The sequence below is a fragment of the Puntigrus tetrazona genome, chromosome 24 (genome assembly GCF_018831695.1).
Source record: "Puntigrus tetrazona isolate hp1 chromosome 24, ASM1883169v1, whole genome shotgun sequence".
NCBI classification, from domain to species: domain Eukaryota; kingdom Metazoa; phylum Chordata; class Actinopteri; order Cypriniformes; family Cyprinidae; genus Puntigrus; species Puntigrus tetrazona.
Genome location: NC_056722.1, coordinates 20,230,408 through 20,257,755, shown reverse-complemented (window position 1 = coordinate 20,257,755; position 27,348 = coordinate 20,230,408). Strand labels below are relative to the sequence as shown.

Below are 27,348 nucleotides of genomic sequence, written 5' to 3'. Positions count from 1 at the left end.
GAATGACTTTTTTCAAAAAGTCCCCCCTGTGTCTCCCAGCATCACCATAGCGCCATTTTGGAGAGTATCAGCTGAATGGGTTTTCAATTTTCCATCGACGAATACTGATAGAAACGAGCGACGCTAGTGAACGAACGAAGGAGAGAATGCTACGCAAAGTCTAAAAATTAAAACGGACATATTCATGCTCTTAGGGCACTTTCTCTGATGTTTTGCATAAGCATGACATCCTTAACCGCAACTGTCAGTTTTCATTTCTGAGTGAAACGCCTACTTTACTACATCCAATCAGTTCGCAGTAGAAAAACAAGCCACGCCCTCTGTTTTCCTCATTCAATATTCTGTTTCTCTCCGAAGTACGTCACAATACGGAAATAAAATCGTTCGCTGGCCTCCGTTTCACGTGGACTTTAAAACACCAACGACATATAAACATTTATCAACACTTTTAGAAGGGTTCTTGGCTAATCAAATTTGGGCATCTTTACATCCCATAAACTACCCTATTCGATAAACACGGTGTACTACTTTTTACTTCCTTCATGTATTTCATGACCAGATTAAAAGCAAATATAAGTGTTTAAACATTCTAATTGATATTTTTAAGACTATGAATAGCATCTCTGCGGGTGTGGACGTCCGTGCATAATTTAAATGGGCGGGTCCAACAGTGCAGAAGAGGAAGCGCGAGCCAGATGCTCCGCGTTCGCCGTCTCTAGCGCTCACTTTATGCTTGAGAAGCAGATTCACAACAGCGCGGACGTTGCTTCAGTTCTTTAGCAGGTATGTTAACCTTACTTTATATGACTAAAAAGACTCTGAGGGTAAAAATGATCTGAGTATGTTTTAACACGCGGAAAAGTAATGACATCTAGCCTGAGTACGAGTCAGTACTGTACTGTAGAGTGACAGGTTTGAAACGCGTGGCTACAGAAGGTGGCAGGCAGCCATAGATCGCTTCTGGACTGCATCACACCAGATGAATGTACGAAAGAGACACACTGGGATTTAATGCGTGTAGATTACTTACAGTAAGAACTTTCAATGATGCAGTTATGTTTCGATTGCCCACACCCACTGATTTTGCAAGGCAAACAACCTGATGTACCTGCAGGGCAACTTAGGAGAATAGAACTGATTCTTAATTTTTTTTTTTTTCTACAAGTAACCTTCCAGGGAACAATTCTTCAGAACAAAATTCTTAGTGTGAAGAAATGCAATTATCTTACTACAATAATTAATTTTATTTATTTATTTATTTACAATGGAAAGTGGATGTTAAAGGTTATTCATGGAACTACACACACACACACACACACACACACACACACACACACACACACACACACACACACATATATATATATATATATATATATATATATATATATATATATGTGTGTGTGTGTGTATTATTATTATTATTATTAATTTAATTTAATTTATTTTCCTATTTCATTTTCTGAGATGTATCCAGACAATGTGTGATGACTATGCTTAATTTCCTAGATTAATATCAGCTACAACATCTAGTTTAGGATCGTCAGATTAACCTTTACATTATTACATATTACATATTTTATTATAACAATTTTGCATTGCATAGTTCTGTAAAGCGTTTGTGGTCATTTTTTGTTTCTTGTCACATCAGTTGGATCCCCTTAAGGATTTAAGAATGGGAGTGTCTGGTTGACTTAGTGGGAAGGTGTTTGACTTGTGTTTCGCATTGCATTTTACCCTTTGTACCCTAATGAGGTTAACTTCCACTTCTGACAACAACACGCATTTAGATAGTGTGCATGTTTTGAGTAGAGACCATAATTGTGTACTACTGCACATTCCTTGACCCACAGGTGTGGTTTCTGCGTACTACAGCCGGGGATTGGACAGGGCAGAGCTGTCAGATGATAATGCTGATGTTATACAGGAGGTGACGCCTAACCTACATGTCATATCTGTAGTACATCGATAAACGTGTTGCCAAGCTACAAGACTCGCTAAACTGCCTTTTCCCCTGTAGCCACATCGCCCTTTCTGCTCTTTAATTAAACACAAGGTGCTGTATGAGACAAGTAAACACTTTTGCATGTTGACCACATGAGCAAGTTCAGAGAAAACCGTCTTTGGGTGGCACTGGTGGTGTGCTCTCATTGTGGTTCACGTGCAACATGAAACCACTAGGCCCCGAGATGTATATCTGAGAACCTTTTCATGGTCAATCCTTAGAGATTTGGTTCTGTTTTTTAGTATTTTAACAGTAAAATAGTTCTATGACTTAACAAGGAAAGAGGAAATTGAGCTTGTGGCGTGTGTAATAGTATTTTTTTTTCCCAAGGGAAAGGAAGTTGAGTTCAAGTGAGAATGAGTAATAGATCTTAAGATACACCGTGTTTATGTTTTATTTAGATTGGTTTATTATGAAATAATGTTCAAAATATGGATGTAGTGATCGAGCTGAAAAGCTTGTGTCGTTTTGCTAGTTTGGTTGTTGTTCCCAAGTGTTTATTGATATGCATTTTGAGCCACTAATGAGATAGGAATGACTGCCAGTTTAATGAAAGTCCTGTGACCAGGCACACACTCAGTCGCTCTTTCTTCAGTTTGACATAATAAACAGATGCCGTTGTGCATCATGAGCAAACCGGAATAGTCATTTAAAGGAATAGTTCATCCAGAAATTAAAATTAAATTACAATTTTGTCACCCTCAGGCTATCCAGTTAAGATGCGGATCGGAAAAGATTTTGGAGAAATGTTGCATTACATCAAAGGCTCACCAAAGTATCCTCTGCAGTGAATGGGTGCCGTCAGAATGAAATCGACAAAAGTAGTTATTGTGATATTTTTATCAGCTGTTTGGACTCTCATTCTGACGGCACCCATTCACTGCGGTGAATTCAATCCAATGGTGAGCAAGTGATGTATTGATATGTTTCCTAAATGCGTTTATTAATCACCAAAAGGAGAAGTTCGGTTTGACGCAACAGCAACAGCGGACAGTTGCTTAGAAGAAAACCGTGTATATTAGAGATGACAGAATTGCAATTAGCAGAACTGGTGATAAATTAAATCACGAGCAGTGTTTAATCAAATCACAGAGAGTTTAACAATATTAAAGTCCCTTGCTTGCAGGCTGAGGAGGAAATTAAAAACGCAATACGTGTCAGTGACGACTAGAGGGCGCTTATTTCAAAGGTTTGCCCTCGATCATGCCCGCAGTGTTTTGTATAGATTAATACATTAGGGAAATCTCATCAAGGAACTGGTGGAATGCAGCGATGATCCAAATGTTTGAATAATTTATATGTGGTCATAAACAGAGTAGTAGTGCTTCTTTGCGGATTCAGTGCTTGTTTGTGAAGGTGTACAGCAGCATTTATCTGCTCTCTGAACATTAGCTGGTAACATGCCTTCATTGTGCATTGATGTTCAATAAAAAAATAAATAAATAAGGACAGAATTTCCTGGCAGTGCTGTGTTAGCCCTCCTCTGTAATTCTTTATGTAAGCCTGTTAGAAAACAACAGTAGGCAGGATGCGTTCTGTTTTACATGCAGTTAATATATTACTAGCGCACAGTGCCTGGATAAAACCTATCAAGATGGTCATGAATCCATCTTGTTCAAGCGTGGGAATGTCTACAGAACAATTGAAGATTCATTTCTGATATGTGCATAAACGAGTCACAGGTTTGCTGAATTAATGTTTGATTTTAAACAAAATGTTGTTAATAGCTTCAAGGGAATCGATCAATTACAATGAACAAAATGATTTATTTTAAGTAGTTCACCATGTCTTTGTCTGCTCACCTTCATTCCAAAACGTCTACTTTTTGTTGGCCACTAAAGAATATATTTAAAGAAATTTGAAGAACCAAATTTTTGTTGGTTGTATTGCCTTGTATAGTAAGGGAATAAATGTTATGGAAGTCAGAGGAATCATCAGTTGATTACCAGCATGCTTCATAAAATCTTCTTTTATGTTCAAAAATAAAAAGATTTTTTTAGGTGAACTATTCCTAATTAAAAGTAGTGCTGTCAAATTATTATATTATTATAATTATATTATATGCCAGGACTAAAAACACAACAATATTTTATACCAGTTTTATTTTATTTATTTATTTTTTTTACTCATTTTACAACACTTCATACAATATATAACTATATAACTATATTTGCTTAAAATGTGGCTTCAGAAAAGTTAAAGACCCTTTATTTATGGGTTAATGACTAAATATAACACTTGGTTATTGATATAAATAAGGGTTATGTTGTCTCCAATGTAATATGAGTTACAGGCCACTGTCTGCATTTGTGTAAATAAACATAACAGTTATGTCCTTTATCGCATTTAACCATCTTTGGTGGCTGTTTTTGTTACTTTCTACAGTATCTCAGGTTTCCACCACCGCTGAAAGAGCCACAAGTGTTTCATTTCAAACACACTCTCTTTATGTGTGGGTGTGTATGGACTGTCATGTCATCTGCCATGCAGTCCTACCAGGAGACGAACATTTAATAACAGCTTTCTCCCAAAGAACAACAAGCACTGTGGGCTCAAACGCTGCTTTGTTTTTTTTTTTTTTTTTTTTTTTAAATCGTACAGGAGTCCAGAAGCCGGTGTGTATCCATTAGATTGATGGGTTAAAATGTGAATAAAAACAAATGAAGGCTGTGATGATTTGATGTGATGTTTGCGCGTAGACGATAAGAGAAGGAGATAAGTGTTATATAAGATGTTGGCCCTGAATCATCTGGCAAATATTAACTTAAATGGCACTTTCGAGCACGAAATGTCAGTCTCCAAGAGGAGAGATAAAAAAGCACATCCCACACAAAACATATGGCATAAGAAGCACGTTGGTGTATCTCTGCTAAGGCTCCTCCTCCTCTTGGCATGTGACTACTGTTTCAGCCCCCATTATTCTTGGACATATACTCCGACACACACCGTTGTTTGCCTGCGAGCTCCGTGTCTGTGTGTTTGACTGTATTGCATGCTTCTGCTTAGTTTGACTTTTCTGGAGAGCACAAGGAGCTGGGAATAACAGAAATGATGGGGGCATCTCTGCCTGTGCGCGGGCAGGTTAGTGAACATTCTTTAACGTCAATCAAATTTACTGTCATACCAACTCTGCATATTTTTAAATGGCCATTTGATCCTTTTTATGAATAATTGAAATGATATTTTCTGACCTCTCTGCTGTTAGAGAGAGAGAGAGAGATGCATTTCAAGCAGGCTGAAAAAAGGAAGGAACTCCTCTGCTCTGGCTCTTTTTTTTTTTTTACAATAATGTGTGACTGCTAGTCTAAAAATGTGGGTGATGTATGTACACTGAGCTATCAGAAAGATCTGCGTTTGCACAGTGGGTGTGATTTTCAGTATGTTTGTGCACACGTATGTGAGAGAGCATGAGTCACTGTGTAGTATAGGCAGATAGTTCAAAAATATAATTACTTTAATTGAAATTTAAAGAAGCTCTCTTCATAGAGAGCAGCATATTCCTCCTACAGTGCATGCTGCCCACCTGATTTATGTCTGGTGGCTTGTGCTTCACTCCAACACTTGCAATATAGCATGGAAAACATTGGCTTGTATTTGCATTTGGTTCGAATGTGGCTTGTTGGAGCTTTTTTTTTTCTGTGAGGAAGACGGCTGGTATTTTACCATTTCTAAAAATAATGATCCACGTACTAGCAATGTTTGGCTTCATGTAAAACGCATGTCAGGGAAAGGTTCGGAAAGAATTGCGTCGAATTGTTTTTGATGATTATATAAGAACTTTTGACCAAATTTTGATCTGACCAAATACAAATTGCGTTTATTTTATTTTACATTTACGATTAATTGAGAAACGACGTACACGTGTCCAAAAAATACGCGGAAATGTAGATTTTAGGAAATTAAATAGACGCATAAGATTTTTTGTTTACATTTTTTTTTGTGTATACAGTAATGACTTATTTTATAGCTTTATAATAATAAAAAATAAAATGCATCAATAGACGTATACGTTTTTTGCAGTTATACAGTAAGCATGTTATAAAGGACAGTTATAAGTACATACGTAAGTATTTATCACTACAAATTTCAATGTTTACCACAGTTTCCCAAAGTCATATTTTTTGAGAAATAGTGTAGTGCTGAAAAAGAGAGACTGCAATACAGGTCTCAGGTTTGGACTGACTAAATATACAAATAGTTTAATAATTATCTAAAGAATTTCAATATAATTGAATCCTGACCCAAATACGAATAGGATATTACTTTGTCAGGTCTCTTCAAATTCATTCTTAATTTTGCTACTTCATGTTATTTAAATCTCTAGGAAATGTGTTCAGGGTAGGCGTTTCTGTTTAAATATGTAGTCAAACTGGTACTACCACAACAACGTCACCTTTCTCTGAACGACGGCACTGTTTTCCATATTTACTGTTACAAAGGGACATGCTTCATCAGGTTGCTCCACACACAAGGTCCCTTTTCCTGCTTCTGTGTTTGAAAAGACGGATACCTTTCAACAAGCTCCACTGGCTGTGCATTAATTACAGGGATCGTCCCATTGGAGCAACCTGCGGAACAATGCATGGCTCAGTAACTCGCCAGTTCCTGGATTCCCTTTAACTACGGTTAAAGTTCCACGTTAAAAGGAGGTATAAAAGCTAAAACAACATAATCTAGTTTGGCGTAAAACATAAAACATTTTATTTTTTACAAGGGAATGTGAGTTTTTTGTGGCAGTAAATGGTTTTAAGGCCATTTCTGGGTGCTTCCTGACTAAATGTTGACTGCTAAGGTGTTTTTGGGATGTAGGATGTAGTGTCTAGATATTATTTGGTTGTTAAGTCTGTAATATTCTGGTCCCTAAACATGTTTTGCATTAGCGTTGGGCTGACTGTCTCTGATTGGCCGTTGTTACACTGTATGTGATGTGGTTATAATGAACAACACTGTAAAAAAAATGCATCAAAAGAAATAAATTATTACATGTATTAATTATATAGTTATACAAGCCTGATAATAATAATGGTAATCATATTATAAAGGCTATTTGATTTGAGCATTTGATTTATTGTCTCGCAGGTAGAAAATCATAACCCTGCTAGCTTAGAGAAGCCTTCCAAATCAAGATTTAGCTGTTGAGATTTTCAGCAAACTCCCTAGAACCATGTAATCATTCTTTCCCAAGATATTTTTAAACCCCTTTTAAATGGACACATGCCATTAAATGCGCGATGTACCTTCTGGACTAGAGAAGCGGTCTTCTTTTTGACACTTGAAGCAGCGTGGGGTTTTGATGAGGGCTTGAGGGTGTTTATACGGTATTGTAGTGGTGGGAATGTGAGCCAATCCATCCCCGTCCGCCTTCACGCGTACAGGTGCATCAGTGAAAAAACACAGGAGGTTTCCTCAACTGTGGGAATGTGCGTTTGCGTTCCTCGTCTTATCAGAACCAAACCGTTTCCACGTTCTGGCGGAGGTGAAACTTCCTCAGCGAAAGTACGAGAAGCGTGAATTAGTGTTTTGCTGACTGCTGAAGCTGTCCTTTGTTCCTCTAACACGAGACACGTATATTTGTGCGCTGGAACTCTAGATTATTTGACTGTCTGATTTACATGAAACGAGGAATATTTGAATAAAGTCTTTGACCTTCACATATCAGTGTGTCTGGCTTTTACGAGGATTTTTAGGGAAAACTTTGTCTGACGTTTGTCCTTTAGAACATTATTCATGGCACTGATCCTATTTGACTTGTTACCTTGGCAAACGCGTTGCTTTAACTCTTGTTACCCACGGCAACCTGTTTATGGCTGTTTATACTAGGTTTCCATTCATCACAGTAATATGAGCCTACATTTACCAAATTGAACTTTTCCTTTTGCATACCAGGATGTGAATTAGTGGACGAGAGCAAATTCAGCGACGATGCAGCAAGAGCCGAAAGCCTCTATCTCTTAAAAGCCTCCCTGAAACACATTTACTCCACAGATGCAGATACACTTGTGTTTTTCCGAGTTTGAGATTTATTATGAGTGTGCGATATCAACCAGTATTATGCAGATCACATCGATCAGGCTATACACTATGGGTTGATGTTTGATATTTTAGTGCATGCTCATTTCTCCTGTTTTCTTACAAATTAGACCATGCCATCTAATGCTTAAAAGACAAGATTTAACTTAATGTTGCTTTAATAAATGTAACCTTTAGGAAAGGTTTTTTATAGTGTGATGGCTATTGAAGTATTTAAAAGGACTGCGTTAATTGTCTGTATGATTTTTGTAACAATTTTGGCAGGAATCTTACGGCAAAAGCAAGTCCTATCCCAAGATACATGAGTTTTCTAAAAAAATAATTAGTCTAATAGAGAAATATCATGTTGAGATTGCTAGCGTCATACTGATTCTTTATATCTTTTGATGTGGTGCTGCAGCTCTGCAATATTATGTTCTTTTAAAGTTAGCTTCTCTTCAACAGCCTTCGCTTTAGAGAATCGTCTCAGTGGAAGTAAGGACAAAACAATATTCATTCTGCAAATCCATAATTTCGTAATCACACTTTAGGTCAGTTAACAGCTCATTCAGTAGAGAGGTGTCTGAACTATTACTGAAGATGTGATGATTATAATGGGCTCCAGGTCACATCCATGGAAACAAGAGCTGTGCTTCAACGGGACTTCACTCTGAGAGTGTCTAACAAGCCTGATTCCTTCACAGACAGGCGAAACGCTCACCTGGACGCCACCGACCTGCTCACATGATACAAACACAGCATGGCAAATGTTAAAGCAATTGAAAGGTTGTCCAATATGAGGTCTAGGTTAAACAATAGTCTTCAAAGTGGTCATTGCACGCTACTGATATGAAGATTGAATGATTTAAGTAAGTGTTGGCATATTCTTTCATTTTACACAGATGCAACGGCACTAGTAAGGCAAATGTGGGAACTCCACCAGAGTTTCCTGTTTTTTTATGAATCGAACATTATATGAAAATGGAAGATATTCTCAATATGCACTTCAGATGATTACAATATACACTGCTGTTATAAAGCAGGATTTAAGAAATGCAGTAAAACAGCAATATTGTTACATAATATTACGGTTTATACATAAAAATGTCATCTATTTCTGTGATTGAAAAGCTGAATTTTATTAGCGGCAGTGTTCAGTGTCGAATGGCCCTTCTGAAATCATTCAAGAAAAATGTCTTACAAATAATGAAAATGATTAGGCTGCCTAATATATATTCAGGATGTTTTTTCTGAATAGAAAAATGCGTGTATTATAAAAAATATGTCCTTGCTGAACGGAAGTGTTGATTTAGTAAAAAAAAAAAAATTTTATGTGACGCTTTCATGCTTCTCAAACCTTTTTGTAAGTAGTCAGAAGGAAAGAGGAACAGGATGGAGGACGCAAACTGCTGTCCGCTGTGTCTAATTTAGTTCTCAACTTTTTATGGTCAGCGGAGTCTGTCTCCTGTTTATTTCTGAATGAGTCTAATCCTCTTTTCACCTCCTCTAAAAACATGTCACAACACACATGCTCACACACACACACACACACACACACACACACACGTTTGTTTGACATTCCCTATTGTGTAAAAGATATTCAAACAATCGTATCTCATACCATTCCATGAATGTTTGCGAGATTTATGGCTTTTTCTAAAAAGCAAACAGTTTTAACACTTCCTCATTTCTCCTGTTAAACAAAGTGTTGTGTGTCTTAAAGGAGTGCCCTGGCCGGCTGGCCGATTGTTAGCCATGCTGCGTCCGCAAGAACCCACGGTCAGCACCCTGCATCTGGTGGCAAATGATATGACAGATATCATGGAGAACTTGGACACACGAGAACTTGACATTGGCGATGGGGAAGAGGAGTTTGACGGACAGGACCCCAATAGTGCAGGTGAAAGAAACAACAGCATAAAATCACTAAAGAGTCTTTTATAAAACAATCTATGTAAATTGTATAAATGATCTATTGCATAGAAATTGGTATATGTAGTTGTAGTATATATACACATGTGTGTGTGTGTGTGTGTGTGTAATATACACACAATACATAAACAGAACACAAATCTTCACACAGGTGTTTGAATAGGTGTACACACACAGTACATACACCTGTGTGAAGATTTGTGTCAATGTATAGATAGACAGGTTTTCCCCATGAATATAGCCTAAGATTCTGAAATGATGTTATGATAATATAGAAATACTTTTTTTGTTTTTCCGAGCCAAAAATAAATAGCAAACATTTTTCCCTGATTTGCAAAATTTACCCACTAAAATGTCATTCGGCATAAAAATCGCGTCATATTTACAACAAAAATCCATTAATGACACATTAAAAGATTAATTTCTTTCACCACAAATACTAATTGTAATTGTAAACTAGTTTTAAAATTTTGCTGCTATTTTAGGTTTTACCTATTTGCCATTTGTTTACTTATTTAAAAAACTGTAAAATTCGTTATGTTTTTTCGTATTCTTAAGTGGTACACGTCAGAATAAACATTGTTTGGATTTTTACATAAATATTGTGTTGACACTGAATGATAATGTAACATTATTTCAATCAAATTGACAGATTATTACCAAAAAAGTCATTTAAAACCTTAAAAGTAGACACTTTACTTACATTTAAAGTTCTCTTTATAGGCATAAAATTTTGTAAATTTCTTTTGACCCACATACACACAAACACATATAAATATATATAAATAAATATAATAAATAAATAAATATATATATATATATATATATATATATATATATATATATATATATATATATATATATATGCACTTTTGCATGTATAAAACTGCATGCAGTTTTTGTACTTTCATTCATTCTTTTATTTTAAATAAAAAATATTATATTTCAAATAAATCCTGTTTTTTTCAACTGTCTGTTCATTAAATAATCTTGAAAACATGGTTTCCAAAAAATACTAAGCAGCACTATTGTTATCTACAATTTTAACAATAATAGATAAAAAAACGTTGCCTTTACATTGTATAAAAAATATTGTTAGTTGCAATAATATTTAACAATATTACTGTTTTTAGTTTATTTTTGATTAATAAACACAGCCTTTATGAGCATAAGAGACAGCTTTCACGTGACTTTTTTTCCCCACCACAGAAAATCGCATTCCCTTTTCAGCTGTGTATAAAACAATAGGATTTAAAGAGACCGGGGCACGTGTATTTCTTACTGCGCTTCCGATCACCGCTAAAATCCTGGAGGTGGAACGCTTCACTTCTGCGCAGGATCGCTTCAACGTCACCTCTCAGAGAAGCGTCTCTAAGGTGAGATCTCCCACTCCCGTTCCCCTTCATCATGTGTTAGTATGTGGGCTGAGGAGGTATATTTGTTGCCCGGGAGATTTAGAGGTTGCCAAGGCAATTTACATGTTGCCCTGGAGATTTGGACACTACATACGAAAATACTTAGCACATGCAAAATTGTTTTTCAGAAGAATAATAACAAAAGGCCCTGTTAATGAATCTAATGAAGGCTCGTCACTTGGATTTGTAAATAGTTTATTAAATGTTTAAATATTTAGCAAATAGTTAATGATGTCCCTTGCGTCACATTGTTTCAAACCCAAATGTTGTTATTTTTATTTTATTTTACTTTACTTTACTTTAGTGTACTTTACCTTTATTTATTTAATTTACTTTATTTTACTTTTATTTTATTTTAGTTTAAATTGCCTAAATTACTTTAGTTTAAATGATTCATTTTATTTTACCACATTTTACTTCATTTCTTTCCATACAATGATCATGGTGACCATCTGTCAAGGTCCAAAAAGACACAATAAAAGTATCATCAAAGTGGTCCATAAAACTTTTGGACTTTTTTCCATATTGTAGTTTTACATGTTTGTTGTTGTTGTTTTTGTCGTCCAATTTTACTTTTGTGTCAGTCAGAAAACAGCATGAAGTTTTGAAGATGTAAGAGTGAGTAAATCATAAAAGCATTTATTTCATTCATCCCTTTTTCTATTGGCTGTTCGTATATCCAGGTGCTTCCTGCAGTGTTTAAGATAGAGATGAGGCACGGAAACTTCACCTGGTTAATAAAAAGGAAGGAGAAACATTTTATGGAACTTCACAGGGAACTACGCACCTACAAGACCTTCCTCAGAATTCCACTGCCATCCCGCAGGTGACTAATATTAAATAAATAATGACAAATTATATTATTTTATATTATTATTATATTAAATGTTATAATAATATAAATGTGTGTGTGTGTGTGTGTGTGTATATATATATATATATATATATATATATATATATATATATATAAAATATAAAATGTGCAATATAATAAAATTAATATAATGTAACATAATTAATATAATATAATTACTTATACACTACTTTCAAAATTCTGAAGGCTAAGATTTTTATTTCTATTTATTTTTCAGTCTTGTATATTCACCAGGGCTGCTTTTATTTGATTAAAAATACACTGATATTGTAACATTTTATTATTTTTTTATTTAAAATATATATTTAATATATAAACTGCAATCGATTACTCTAATTGATTACTGTGATGGCAATGCTGAATTTTCAGCATCATATACTTCAGTCTTGAGCGTCACCTTAAGATCTTTTCTTCGGTCTTTCACATCTTTTATTTTTTGCTTTCGGTCAACAGTCACACTGAGCGCAGGCACACTATAAACAGGAACCTTGAGCGGAACATGCCAAGTCTCCCCCGGGGAGGAGGAGAAGAACTGGCCAGGGAAGAGCAAGTTTCTAGTCGAAAAGTCAGTTCCTGTTTCACTGATACTCTGCAGACAACATCACACGATTGGTGTCTGACTACTGTGATTTCTTTTACAGAGACAACTTGAAGACTACTTGAATAAGCTGCTTAAAATGCCAATGTATAGAAACTACCATGCAACAGTATGTGTATCTTTGGAATTTGTACAAAATTTATGTATATTGTTTTATGAATTCCGTGCATCAACAACCCGTTCTTGTGCTTTTGCGCCACAGATGGAATTTATTGATGTGAGTCAGCTGTCCTTCATTCATGATTTGGGACCAAAAGGCTTGTAAGAGCTCTCTTAATGGCTAATAATGAATTTAAACAACTATTTATGAATGTATCAGTGCATTTTGTGACATTCTGCACTGTTTTCTTCCCAGGGAGGGCATGGTTCTTAAAAGGTCAGGGGGTCACCGGATTCCTGGACTGAACTGCTGCGGTCACAGCAAAATGTGCTACCGCTGGTCCAAACGGTCAGTTTGGTGTCATTCATATTCAGATGACACAAAACAATCACCATGTGACCTACCTACAACAAGTAATCGATTTTCAAGTAAAGGCCCCTTTTTTTTCTTACTGTTGGTCTTTACAGGTGGATGGTGGTGAAAGACTCCTTCCTAGTCCTCATGAAGCCAGACTCCGGTGCCATCTCATTCGTCCTGCTGGTGGATAAGGCTTTCGGCATCAAAATGGAAACTAAAGACACTGAGACGAAGCATGGTGTACGCATAGACAGTCTGTCCAGGTGTGTGAACACACATGCTCACTGAGGCAGAATGTGGACGTTTTGTTGATGAAGTGAAAGAGCTTTTTGTTTTGTAAAGGACTCTGGTGCTGAAGTTCACGAGTTACCGTCACGCTCGCTGGTGGGGGCAGGCTGTCGATGAATTTGTGCACAAGTACGGCAGCAATTTCCTTAAGGATCACCGCTTTGGATCTTTCGCCAATGAACAGAGGAACATCCCATCTAAATGGTAAATATCGCTTTTTGCATGCATCCTGTCACTAAAAAGATCACACCATGGATGCTTTGGGGTGGGTACTTTTCGACTTGGGCCAATTAGCAACCACTTAGCAACACCCTGGCAACCTTCTGCTAAACCTTTTACATGGGCAGGAACCACAAATACTAGCTAGCATTGACCTTTCGAATTATATATGATTATTTATTTAATAAAAAAAAGAAAAAAAGAAATCTGAAATAAACTTTTAGCTTATTAAAACTTAAATGATTAAAACTTTTAGCTAAGTTTTTTTATGTATACAGTTTTGATTTATATAACCTTACTGATTATTATTATTTATTTATAGAAACAAAAAGGTAAAAATTGGGATCATGTTTATTTGTTAAGGATCACTTGGGTTTACAAAGCGCACTAAAGCTGACTAATAGCTTATAAAAAAGGATAATTCAAGTTTACTTTTAGCTTTAGTTTTATATTAAATTGTTATTTATTAGCCATTATTACATTGTATTATATTGATGATTATTATTATTTGTGATGTATGGTTTGTTAGGATCAGGCAATATTTGGCCGAGATACAAAAATTGTTTCAAAAGTTCCAAAAAGTTTTATGGAAGGAAATTTACAAAATATCTTCATGGAACATGATCTTTACTTAATATCCTAATATCCCAATATCCCTTCATTCAATATTAATAATAGCCAATTTTGGGCTATTGTTGCAATATCACTGATTATATATCATTTTTTTGAAAAATAATAATTTGAGTTTACTAAGCAAACCAAAGCTACCTAGAATTTTTAACTAAATTATATCAGCTAGTGTATGGTATTGCATTGTACTGATTATATTATTATTTGTTTTGAGCTAATGTAATGCGTTTCAAAACCACTCAGAGAAAATCAATAACTTATCTAGCGAAAGCAGGTCTCAAAGGTTTTCTTGAACAGATAAAGACATGAAAGCTTCAGCCGTCTGCCGCTGTGTCTTCGGGTGAAGCCTGTTTCACAGGAGTAACTTGAGAAAAAGAGAGGGAAAGTGTAACCATAGACTCCATCCTCTTTTGACCCTGTGGAGGAGTGAGATAGTATCTAGGGCACAGCTTCACTGCGGGTCTGGGCAGATGATTTGTTGTTCATTGTTGCAGCATTAAGTCCTATTAGTTGTGCTTGTTCTCTGAATAATGAAAATTATGTAATTAAGTTTGAGCAACAGTGAGAGTGTGAGCTTGCCACTATCAGTTTTACCCATTGATTTGGCTGGCTGGGTGTGTGTTTCAGGTATGTGAACGGGAAGCAGTACATGGAGGACGTGGCGAATGCACTGGAGGAGGCAGAGGAGGAGATCTTCATCACTGACTGGTGGTATGTTAAGATAAAACCACTCCCGTACATTCAGCTTTCCTTTGGGTAATATTGATTAGTTTTAGAAGTAATGCACAGGTTAGATGAACCGCATCGGTTAATATATCCACAGTAAAACTTCCCTTAAACCTTGAAAAAATCAATAACCTTGCTCGGTTCTAGGAATGCAACAGGATATTGAGTTCACTTCTTAAAGGGTTTCTTGGAAACAGAACAGAGCCCATGCTGGATATACTGACTTAAAGATGTGTTTTGGTTCCAAATGGAAAATAATGTTTATGCAGTACAGTGCTATGTGCATGTTTATGGAGCACAGTTTAAAAATGAAAATAATGAGCAACATGTAGAGCTGTGGAAAAAATCATTGAAAGTAATTGCATCTTAGAAAGTCATTTCTACACTGAAATAATATAATTATAATATAATAATAATAAAAAAATAATACAATTTATTTTATTGTTTGTCTATTTATTTATTCATTTACTTATTGTAATAAGTCTATTTGAATAATTATTAATCATTTATTGACTTTTAATTTTATTTTTGGTCTGACTTTATTTTAGGTGGCCAAACTTAATAATCATTTGATACATTGATATCGATTTTATATATATATACACGATTTTAAACAATGTTTTATATATATATATATATATATATATATATATATATATATATATATATATATATATATATATATAAAAAAATATGTATTATATGTACATAATAAATATACACAATACGCATGTTATGTAAACAAAAACTTTTTTGAAAATACTAATATATACATAATTCATTTTATTTCTTAATTTTTATTTATATCTTTATCAGATAACAATGTATGTCTCCAAAACTTGTTTGAACGTAAAAAAACAACAAAAAGACTTTCACAATATATGGTTGCTTGTCACGTTCGCAAAAACATGAAAGAGATGTATTACTTATTGCTTTCTCCTGTCATAACAGTTAGGTCATGAACTGAGAGAAAAGCCCAAAGGAAATTAGTAGAAAGAAAGAGAGGGAAAGAAAGATAGCTGTATACTTTGCACGCACCCTCTCAGAGGGCACCTCCAGCTGGGAGCAATGGCCAAACGGATCCGTTACCTTCATCAAACAGATGCCTGGTGCTGTGTTACAGCATCACTCAGTCCTCACAGCAGACATCCTGCAAGTGTGAGATTCGTGTGTGTGTGTGTGTGTGTGTGTGCGCTTTTTTTCCCCAGCTTAATACATTTGAAATTATGTAGGCGACAGTGAGATGTGAGACTAGATGCTGATGCATATTTGATGTTACAAATGCTTCCCCTGCTGATGAGGTCACCTCTGTGTGTCACGGCAGGCTGAGCCCCGAGATCTTCCTCAAGAGGCCCGTAGTCGAGGGCAACCGCTGGAGACTGGACTCCATTTTGAAACGGCGAGCGGTGAGTTAATTCAACACATAGCTGTGATGAAACTGCAGTGCATCTGCGACTTTGCTGCACCGGCAATAAAACCTTCCCATTCACAGTTCTCGTATAATAATTGACTCTCCAGGGTGTTTTCTGTTTTCCTGGTAATATATTAATATTGACTGGTGGATTTGTTGCACTGATTATCAAGAACTGTTTGTTCTTGCAGCAAAAAGGTGTGCGGATCTTTGTGATGTTGTACAAGGAGGTGGAATTGGCTCTTGGCATAAACAGCGAATACAGCAAACGGACACTACTGCAACTTCACCCAAATATCAAGGTGAGATACAAGAAGTTGGGGCCATGAATCGGCCCATGTGAAGCTGTGATTATGAACAAAGTGTCAATGATTGCAGAGCCAAGAACTACTGAAAGAAAACCCTTACGGAATTGCTTGAAAAAGTAGATTTTGAAGTTATATGAGCAAGTTTTTATCATGTAAATTATTTCCAATCTGACTATTGTTCTTTAACTATAACTAAGAATACTTCCTGTTTATAAAAAAATTTAATTAGTTACACTACTAGTTACTACAAAAAGTAATATTACTGTCTACAACTTCTACTAATTTAAGTCAAACTTAAACTATAAATAATATAAAGTACCTAGTTTATTTTGAATCATACAGTAAATTGAAAATGATTCTCATTTCAGTAAGGGTGTCGTTTAGGAGGTCAGTAAAAAATCTGAATGAGTCACTGACTGGTATAAAACTGTGACTAATTAAACCCAACTCATTAAAAAGTACTTCTTCATAAGAATAATTCACAATTCGGACATCTGGCACATGCTCTAACAAGTCTGACTGAACTCCATATGGACTCTATACGTTTTCTTGACCATGGACAACTGTGTCGACTATGTTTTTTAGCAAATTGCGATCTTAAACCACTGTTTAAAGAATGTTCAAAGAATGTTAACACTTTTTTTTTTCTTAGGTAATGAGGCATCCTGACCATGTCTCCTCTTCCGTGTACCTGTGGGCACATCATGAGAAGATTGTGGTGATCGACCAATCAGTGGCTTTTGTGGGAGGCATTGACTTGGCGTACGGACGATGGGATGATGTGGAGCATCGGCTGACTGACATAGGAAGTGTCACCAGGACTCTTCCTGTGTCTGCAGAGGTTTGGGAAATCTCATATTTCGCACTGACAGTGTTGTTTGTATGATTTATATACTAGCATAGTATTTATAAACAGGATAGTTTCCCAAAAATGAAAACTCATTTAATTAAAACTTAACTAAAACTCATTTAATTTCGTTCCAAACCTGTGAGTCCTTTGTTCATTTGTTGAAACACAAATTAAGATGTTTTTTTACAAAATCTGAAACTTTCTAAACATCCGTAGGGTCCCAGAAAGGTAGTATATAATGGTAAATATAAAGGTAAATAATGACTTATTTGATGTCCTTCTATGCGTCACAGAACACTTCTGAAGGCTCTCCTGCTGTGGCCTCTCAATCAAACGGGCCCAGCACGGTGCACACCAACGGCAAAAGTTTACCTGTTGACACAGTGGACCAGCCGAAACTAAAAGGACAAGGCAAGACCAAGAAGACCCGCTTCAGCATCCGCAGGCACCTGCAGAAACACGGGCTGGCTCCTGCAGACAGCGTGAGCAGCGTCGAGAGCTCTGAAGAAAGTGAGTACGCCTCCGTCTCTGGAGCGCTGGCGAATGCGGACCAGATACATGTTACTGACCTACACTCCCACATTCAGCTGTTATCACACAGCACGGCTGATTCTCTAATGCCCGCTGGCAGCGCTTTCATATGACTGACCAGCTTATGCAATGATTTACAGTGTTTACCATTAAGTGCAGAAAAACATGAATCATTAAGGTTTTAGTTGAGGCTTGTGAGATTAAAATGTGTTGTTATGAAATGCGCTCATGCATATTTTAGTCTAAAAATCTATAATCATGTTCAAATACTAGCTTTTTCACTCACGTTTTCCATACCACGCTTTTTAAGAGGGTTGTCTCAGTTGTAAAGATGCCCCTTTTCTTTAGGTTATTCTAACAGTATTTGCAGCCACCAGAATTTGATCCCTCTTAAATGGTTCGAGCTGAGGGTGTCCATGCCCTCCTGCTTGTGCCCAAGTGGTGAGTAGGAATCAGGTGTGGACCCTAATTCTGATCCTGAACAGTTTTGTTGTTAAGAACTGCTTTATGGATCAATAGAGCAACCTTTCTAAGCACTGTGTGGTTTGCTGTGTTTTGACATTCATCTGGAGGAGTCTGCAAAAATGACTTGACTAAGATGCAGAGTACTCAAAGCTTGCAGATTTCATGAATGTGTGTTAGTTTGGATCGACGTCGAAAGTGTGAAAGCATGGATTGTTGCAAAAATGAAATGCAAAAATGGTGTATTTTTTGTATTGATGCATGGTTTTGTTTGATTTTTGTCTTTATTTCTTATTGATTTTTTTTTTTACTCTTTTCAGAGTCCGAAACAGCACAGGATCTCCAAGCAGACGTGATTGGCCTGATGGGAAACACACGCTTCTGGCATGGCAAAGATTACTGTAACTTTGTTCACAAGGACTGGGTGCAGCTGGATAAACCCTTTGATGGTGAACTATTGTGTTAATTATTGTGTGATAATGTGCATTTTTTTAAGATAACAGCATTTAATGGTCTAAATAATTTTTGTTCATAGAAATAGAATGCAATATAATACATAAAATTAATTTAAAAAAGGCTTTGGTATATAGAATTTTAGTTCTGTCAAACTATGCGAATAATCACATCCAAAATAAGTTTTTGTGTGTACTGTGTATATTTATTATGTATATAAATTCGCACAACGTCTTTACAATCGCATTAATACTGGAGACATTTCCGAATCTGTTCTTTTCTAGACTTTATCGACAGGCACATAACACCCAGAATGCCTTGGCATGACATTGCCTCAGTGGTTCATGGGAAAGCAGCCAGAGATGTTGCACGCCACTTCATCCAGCGCTGGAATTTCACAAAGGTGAACACTGGCGTCATTTAGTCTAATATGTCTTCATAATCTCAATATTTAGTTTTTATGACACATAATATGTCCATCGTCATATTTTTTTTTAATCTACATCAAGATTTTATGTTAAAATGAATATGACCGTCAAAGAAAATGTATAGATTTCAGCACAATTTCAGCTTCCTAAAAGTATGCCACGTCCCCTTTGCTGTTGACTAATATCATAAACATGGGTTTGAATATATGTTTGTATTTGCATTGCCGCCTTGTTTCAGATCATGAAGCCCAAATACAGATCTCTGTCGTACCCATATCTCCTTCCTAAATCTCACACTACTGCAAATGAGATCAAGTATCAGGTCTCTGGCTGCACCCAGACTAATGTCCAGGTACAATTTCATGTAAACATCAGTATTCCCATCAGTTCTTATACAGGCAAACACCACATACAGCTTCAATAATACAAATTCTCTCTCTGATTAGGTGTTACGATCGGCTTCGGACTGGTCAGCGGGTATAAAATACCACGAGGAGTCGATTCATACGGCATACGTCAACGCAATTGAACACAGCAAACACTATGTTTACATAGAGGTGTGTGGCACACAGTTTTCTCAGTTCCCTAAATGTGTTTGTATTATCCCCAATCACTGTTTATGTATTGGTTGCTAACCGCATAGACTGTAGTTTCTATGTCTATTGTATAGACAGGATGTCCTATATTAGCATTTCGGTGGGCTAATGTGTTGTGCTTCCTCTTTCAGAACCAGTTCTTCATAAGCTGCGCGGACAACAAAGTCGTTCACAATAAAATCGGAGATGCCATTGCCAAGAGGATCATAAAAGCGTATCGGTGAGCTGCATTCAATATGTTGCGCCTTTTGTCCAGTCTCCAACTTATTAAAGAAATCTCTGACACACAGAAGCACACAACTTCTTTAATGAAACACTAAATCAATAAGACATAGAGTCTAAAGAAAAAAGGTATTCTCTATTGGTAAAACAATAGCCAGCCATGAATAGACAGTTTGTGTAAGTATGGCCTTACTCAGTCTGCCTTTTGATATTAATCTTTCTTGCTCTAAAAGAAAAGTAATGTCATTTACTTTCTGTGTGGTTCACAGGGATGGAAAAAAGTACCGAGTTTATGTGGTCACACCACTGCTTCCTGGATTTGAGGGAGACATCAACACCGGAGGAGGCAGTGCCATACAGGCAGTCATGCACTTCAATTACAGGTAACACTAAAAAGTGGGATCGGAGTAGAAAGAAATTTCCTTAGTGTACATATAATACTGTTTAAACTGCATTCTGTAGAAGAAATTTGTCACTAAAAATTTTTAACTTTATATTCATCAGAAAAAGATCAAAATTAAAGGGTTCACCCAACATGACAATTCTGTCATTAATTACTCACCCTCATGTCGTTCCAAACCTATAAGACCTTCTTTCATCTTCAGGACATAGATTAAGATATTTGTTATGAAATCTTTGAGATCTTTCTGACAACAAAGCAACTGACATGTTCAAGGCCCAGTAAGGTAGAAAGGACAGTGTTAAAATTTTATTAGGCAACAAAAATACTTTTTGTGTGTAAAGAAAAAAAATGAATGATTTTGTTGATCAATTTCTTCTCTTCCGCATTAGACTTTGATGCACGCAACAGTATCACATGCATGCATTATGAGAAGAGAAGAAATTGGTGAATGAAGTTGTTATTTTTGTTTTCTTTTTGCGCACAAGAATCGTTCTCGTAGCTTAATAAAATTAGGTTCGAACCACTAATGTAATATGGACTAATTTAAGAATGTCGTTGCTACCTTTCTGGCTTTTTAATTTAATAAAAAATATTCAGTCTTTAGTTAGTTCATCTTTTTTCGCATTAAAGCAGATTGTCACAGAAAAACAATGTTACAGTGCTATTAAAATGAAAATACTGAATATGATATACAGTTCAGACAGACCTCATGTGGTCCCCATGTTATAAGGGATAAAAAATTATCATATAAACAGGGTTATAATTTCAAAGGGTTATAACTGATCATATAAACAGAGATTGTTTCGTTGGAAGGATTTTGTTTGCTAATGTTTTTTTCTAAATTTATCGTGGCTTTTTTATTGCAGGACTATGATTAGAGGAGACTGCTCCATTATCTCTCAGCTGAAGAAAGAGAGTGAGTACAGAGATGTATAAAAATACCCAGAAATGTTTGATCTGTGAGGGGTGTGTCTGTAATTTGTCAGAAGATCTGGCTGGTACGCTAACCAGATGTTCTTTATGAGGTTTCTGTGAAGTTTCTGTGGTTGACCCATGCAGTGCAGACACTCTTAAAGACATATGTGGTTTTTTGTAACCACCGTTTTGAAAAATTAATGGCTTGGTTGATTTTATTTGATGGGTTTGGGTGTCAAAGGAGAGGCTCAAACAGACAAGAACAAGAAAACAAGAATTTCCTGAAGTGCTAACCTTTTACCTATAAAGCCTTTCGTCTTCCCATCCCAAAAACTGTTTTATTAATCATTGTCCTGCCACTTCTAAGCTCTTTCATTGCAGTGGGCAGGTGTTTCCCATTAAGAATCCTAAATGCATGTTCATTTAAATTTTTGGATGAACTAACCCTTTAAATAAGCAACAACTCTACTATCCCATGAAGTGAGTTATTCTGATCTCACATATTTTAATGCAGCTTTAATAATACAAAATCGTAAAGTGCCCCTCTTATGATTTTTGATTTCAAAACTAAGTGTCGCTTTTGGAGCGTTAACATTAAATTGACCAATGGAGGAGTTAAAAAATAATCGTTGAATGAATCATTTGGGTGTCATTACACAAAGTAAAAATAAATGCATATTATAAGAAACCCATAATAGCGGCCTTTTGAGAACTTTAAAACACAACAGTGCCCTCTTCTGGTATTTTATTTATAGCAAAAGTCAAAATCATAGTGGTTAGTTGTGAAAGACCTTGTGGAGAAATATGCTGTGTGTGTGTGTGTGTGTGTGTGTTATCGGGCACCATCTACTTGCAGTCAAACACACTGCTGTAGTGTAACAGCGTGGTGAAGAGCCTGCAGTCTGTACCCATTAACCCTGCCATGAGAAAGAAAGGAGTGAAGTTTCTTTGAATAATCCAGCATGTTGTTGGTGTTCTGTTGCAGTTTCAGTGGATCTGAGCTTTCCCAGTGTCCCGAATACAGATACATATCCCTGTTTTCTGAAAATGCAGGAGCTTTTGGATGTTTTATTGGTCTGGCGTGGTTATAAATAAAGCTAGAGTTGTGCTGTGGAACTGCATTAGCTGCTCAATTCAAAAAATCAGCAATGCTAAAATATACAAGAAATGTACTTATATTTGAAAGAAATATTTGGTAATATGAAATTAGGCTGTATGACCGTAATTTTTTAAAGTGACATTGCAGGTGTAACACCAGCGAATGAAGTATATCTATTGAGCTCCTCATGTGGTATTGAAATAAATGCGAAAAAAGTTTTCAAAAAGTAAAAATGGGTTAAACTTGTGGAAATGGACAGAATAATTACAGAGCATCATCGTGTTCACTGGTTACATCCCAGCTGAAATTAAATGAGTTCTAATTTAACTAAGCTGAATCTGAACATCTGTATATCTAACATCTGCCTGTGGTCATGCTTTTGATTTGATGCTTCAGAATATAGTTGGTCTATTCATAAGTGATGAAATCATTTCCATTTTATGCTATAAAGCAGCTTTATGTAAGAAAAAAAAAGGATTTCATTTCAGTGACAATGTCTGTGTTGAAAAGTTTGTTATTATTGTAGCTAATAAATGCTTACTCAAGGATATGTTTTTTTAGTTTAGTTAGTAATTTTGTTTTGTTGTGGTGTTAAATAAATTTATTGCGATTAATCACATCCAAAATTACAGTTTATTACTGTTAATTATTAATCTCGATTAATTGGATACAAAATAAGTGTTGTTTGCATAATATATTTGTGTGTTCTGTGTATATTTATTATGTATAAGTACATACACATGCGGTGTATTTTTCTTTTATATTTACATGTATTACACGCCTATATTCATATAACTCATATTATAAATACATATATTTAATATATAAACATACCATATTCTTCTAAAATATTTACATGCATGTCTGTGTATTTTTAAATACTTAATATATACAAAGCACACAAACTTTTACTTTGGATACGATTTAATTGCGATATTTCACTGCTCTAATTTACATTATTATTGTTATATTTTATAATATATAAATATATTTAATATATAAACAAGGTATTTTTCTTAAATATGCATGCATAAAAAATATACACAGTACACACTCATATATTATGGAAACAAACACTTTTATTATGTATGCAATTAATCGTTTGAGAGCATAGTTTTTTTAGGTAAGTTACATAGTTAAGCTGAACTACTGTATGTCTGTAAACTATTCCTTATAAATGTCAAATGAAGCTGGAACATGAACGTATAAAAAATCTAAAAACACCATTTGCTGTCTCTCTCTGCAGTGGGTGATCAGTGGATAAATTACATCTCATTTGGGGGTCTGAGGACCCACGCTGAGCTGGAGGGAAAGCTGGTGACTGAACTGATATATGTGCACAGCAAGATGCTTATTGCAGATGACAACACCGTCATCATTGGTGAGTATAAATAGAAATTTACAGACAGGAAAAAACACAGTGCCAAATGTATCATGTATACAGATGCGCTATCAGGAAATCATGAAGCAATCATGATGTGGTAATTTGCAGTAAACTGCAGAGATGACAGATTAAATGCCTCCTCCTGCTGTTAAGATGAAGTATTGCAGTCTATTATTTAACATTTCAATGCATTTTCAGTGCTTTCATCGTAAATGTACACTGTATCTGCCAGGTTCCGCCAATATCAATGACCGGAGCATGCTGGGTAAGAGAGACAGCGAGGTGGCCGTCATCTATGAGGATATCCACACTGTGAAGTCTGTAATGGATGGTCAGGAGTATCAGGCAGGACGCTTTGGAATGAGTTTGCGGCTGGAGTGTTTCAGGTTCAGGACTCATACAAGTTTCTTGCATTTTAGCATTTCCATGCAAACATGGTTTAAAGATGTTTTCTACCTCCCTTGAAATCAATAGGATGATTCTAGGCGCCAACACTGATTCCAGCATTGATGTGACAGATCCTATCAGTGACCAGTTTTACAAGGAAGTGTGGATGACCACCGCTGCCCGCAATGCAACTATTTACCAGAAGGTCAGCTTTACATTTTCCACACAAAATATCTATTTGTCTATTAGTTTCTTTTCGTATAACCTGACTGAAACTTCTCCTCCCTCTCCTCCAGGTCTTCCGCTGCTTGCCGTCCAGTGACGTTCGGTCAATTTTAGAGCTGGATGGCTTCCTCTCAAAGCCTGGTTTGGAGAAGGAGGACCCTGCACGGGCTCAAGAGGAGCTGAAGAAGATTCGAGGTTTCCTGGTGCAGTTCCCTCTCCAGTTCCTCAGCGAGCAGAACCTCCTGCCACCCATCGGATCAAAAGAAGCCATGGTGCCCATGGACGTGTGGACATGAGAGAACCTGCCCACATCACCTGAATAAACTGCATATCGAGCAGACCTACCAGGAATGACCTACGCTTTCTTATTATATAACAAACAACAATTCTAAGACAGAAAATTAGTTCTAAAGGAGCTTCAGCCATAAGTTGTTTACCCACCTGGACACCAGATTGGTTTGTTTCATTCCATGTTTATACATTCTAACACTATGCAACTAATATTATTTTTGATTAATTATTCTTCTAAATCCTATAAAATGGTGATATGGACGCTTTTGTGATGACTTTGGTGTCCTGATTGGATGCTGTATATTGGTTTCTTGTTCATTATTATTGAACGGTTTTGTGCCCTGCAACATGCACTGAATAGGTATTATTCTCTGCATTTAAGTGCCAACTATGTATGTTTTATCTTTTCTCTATATGTGTTATCTTTTCTCTATAGGAAGTTTTCCTTGTGTGCTACATCTCAAGGTATTTTATGGTTCTGTGACCATTAAATGTTGCTTTCCTATGGTATGAATTGCCATGTTTTGGTGGCCTTATTTGTTTACGGTGTTCTTAATGCTGGTTATAAACTAAAACCCACCAAAGCGCTTGTCTGTTATGTTGTTTTCATAAAACTAGTATATAGACTTATCCCCATTACTTGTCTATATTGTAAAGTATACTGTAAAAACATGCCTGGAGCTTTAATGAAGTTTACTATTCATTCTTGAAGTAATGAAATCATTGGTCATCACATTCCATTTAAAAATACTGAATCGACTACAAGTGCTACGGTTTAAATAACCGTTCAGGATTTCCATGTCACTGTAAAGACAGCAGCATGTGTGTCCCGCATTCTGAATATGCAGCAAGTATCTTCTAACAGTTGTTAGCCAAGCACTCAAATGTCTGCACTGTTGACTGTGTATCTGCACTTTTGTAGTAGAAACTAATTCCTGTTCTCTCCTTTTCCTCTTGTATTTTTTACCCTTTTCCCCATTATTGCAGTTTTGCACAAAACGTGTATCGTCAAAAACACACATGATTTGTGTTGGGATGTTTATGAAGTATGTAAATTGGATGTTATACAGATGATTAAAAAATAATTTTCACACTACTGAATCTGTAGATCTGTCCGTCTGTATCTATCGATCTGTAGTATCTGTCTGCCTGTTATCAAATTATTTGGATTTATTAGAAAAATGTTTGATTGGAACATTATGTCTGTTCTGTGGCTGTGTGTGTGTGAGTGTCTCTGGGGTGTCTGATAATGACTGAGTGTGTGAACACTGTCTTACTGTCTCAGTGGTCTGTGGGGGTGTGTGGTGTGTACATGTGTTTCTCTGGGATATGTACAGCTGTCATGTTCCCTGCAGACTGCAGTCTGTGAGCTACAGCTGAGCAACAGTCCCTGATACAATCCCCTGACCTTTGACCTACCTCTCACACAGTGCACGTATCGTGTCATTGGGGCGTCACACGGGCGATTATAAAGCTATAAAACCTGATAAGTGTTTTAATAATATATTTCCCTGTCAAACTGATATTAAAGTAGCCGTTGTTTCATTGTGTGAATGCTCTACTACTATAATGGAGGTCTCATAGCTGGCCTAAAGTTTGCCTTGAGTCAGGTATCTGTTATTGTAGCACAAGCCAGTACACAAAGTGTCATTTCTGTCTGACTGAGAAGAAATGAGTGAGATAAAGGCCAGGATTACTACAAAAGCATGTCGCCCCGTGCTTAAGCTTATGCATGTCTGAACGTTGTTCCTAAAGTCCTCAGATATGTGTGCCTATGAGCCTTTTTGTTACAAGGCGAGATCACTTTTTATCAGACTTAAAATGTGACCGGCTGTTTAATTTATTTATTTGGGAACCCTAGAAAGAGGGTGTGGTATAATATTTTCCCACAAGGATGAGTCAAATCCTCAAACGTTTCTACATTAATTTACATTTCATTAAATATTCATTTATTTATTAATATTCTGACAACTAGTTACATAAAACATTAAAACACAGCTTCCTTTCTCCCAATACACTCCAATTTTTTTCTCATTTTATGCTGTTTACTTCATCCGCATTATGCTGTTTGAAAAACCTCATATTTATTATAATAGGCCTGATTAACCTGCTTCATTCTTCGCGGGAATCCACAGGGAAAGTGTTGCATAACCACGGGTTTCACTCTTAATAAATACCTCACAACATACACGTGTCAGACAGCGGCATCATTATAGCAAAGTCTTTAATG

The 27,348-nt window shown here is 36.1% G+C and overlaps 1 protein-coding gene across 2 annotated transcripts; it reads left to right on the top strand.

Annotated features, from left to right (window-relative positions):
- The first annotated feature begins 662 nt into the window (after nucleotides 1–662).
- On the top strand, nucleotides 663–26,214 carry pld1b (phospholipase D1b). Of its 2 annotated transcripts, none has more exons than XM_043226565.1 (26): nucleotides 663–783; nucleotides 9,738–9,914; nucleotides 11,156–11,322; nucleotides 12,045–12,187; nucleotides 12,689–12,800; nucleotides 12,877–12,942; nucleotides 13,036–13,094; nucleotides 13,189–13,281; nucleotides 13,401–13,553; nucleotides 13,633–13,782; nucleotides 15,055–15,138; nucleotides 16,478–16,559; nucleotides 16,756–16,866; nucleotides 17,525–17,713; nucleotides 18,016–18,232; nucleotides 19,036–19,164; nucleotides 19,453–19,571; nucleotides 19,835–19,948; nucleotides 20,043–20,153; nucleotides 20,324–20,412; nucleotides 20,684–20,797; nucleotides 21,684–21,733; nucleotides 24,078–24,212; nucleotides 24,448–24,601; nucleotides 24,690–24,807; nucleotides 24,899–26,214. In XM_043226565.1, the coding sequence occupies exons 2-26, from the start codon at nucleotides 9,770–9,772 to the stop codon at nucleotides 25,121–25,123; spliced, it is 3,129 nt and encodes a 1,042-aa protein (XP_043082500.1). In that variant the 5' UTR covers nucleotides 663–783; nucleotides 9,738–9,769; the 3' UTR covers nucleotides 25,124–26,214. The 2 variants fall into 2 exon arrangements, with proteins under 2 accessions (XP_043082500.1, XP_043082499.1); XM_043226564.1 differs by lacking the exon at nucleotides 663–783 and adding an exon at nucleotides 4,931–5,086.
- The last annotated feature ends 1,134 nt before the right edge of the window (nucleotides 26,215–27,348 follow it).

Coding starts and splice junctions, on each gene's coding strand:
- pld1b (XM_043226565.1), top strand. CDS start 9,770: ATGCTGCGTCCGCAAGAACCCACGGTCAGCACCCTGCATCTGGTGGCA. Junction 13,095..13,188: donor GATTTGGGACCAAAAGGCTT/GTAAGAGCTCTC, acceptor TTTTCTTCCCAG/GGAGGGCATGGTTCTTAAAA. Junction 24,602..24,689: donor TTGCGGCTGGAGTGTTTCAG/GTTCAGGACTCA, acceptor TGAAATCAATAG/GATGATTCTAGGCGCCAACA.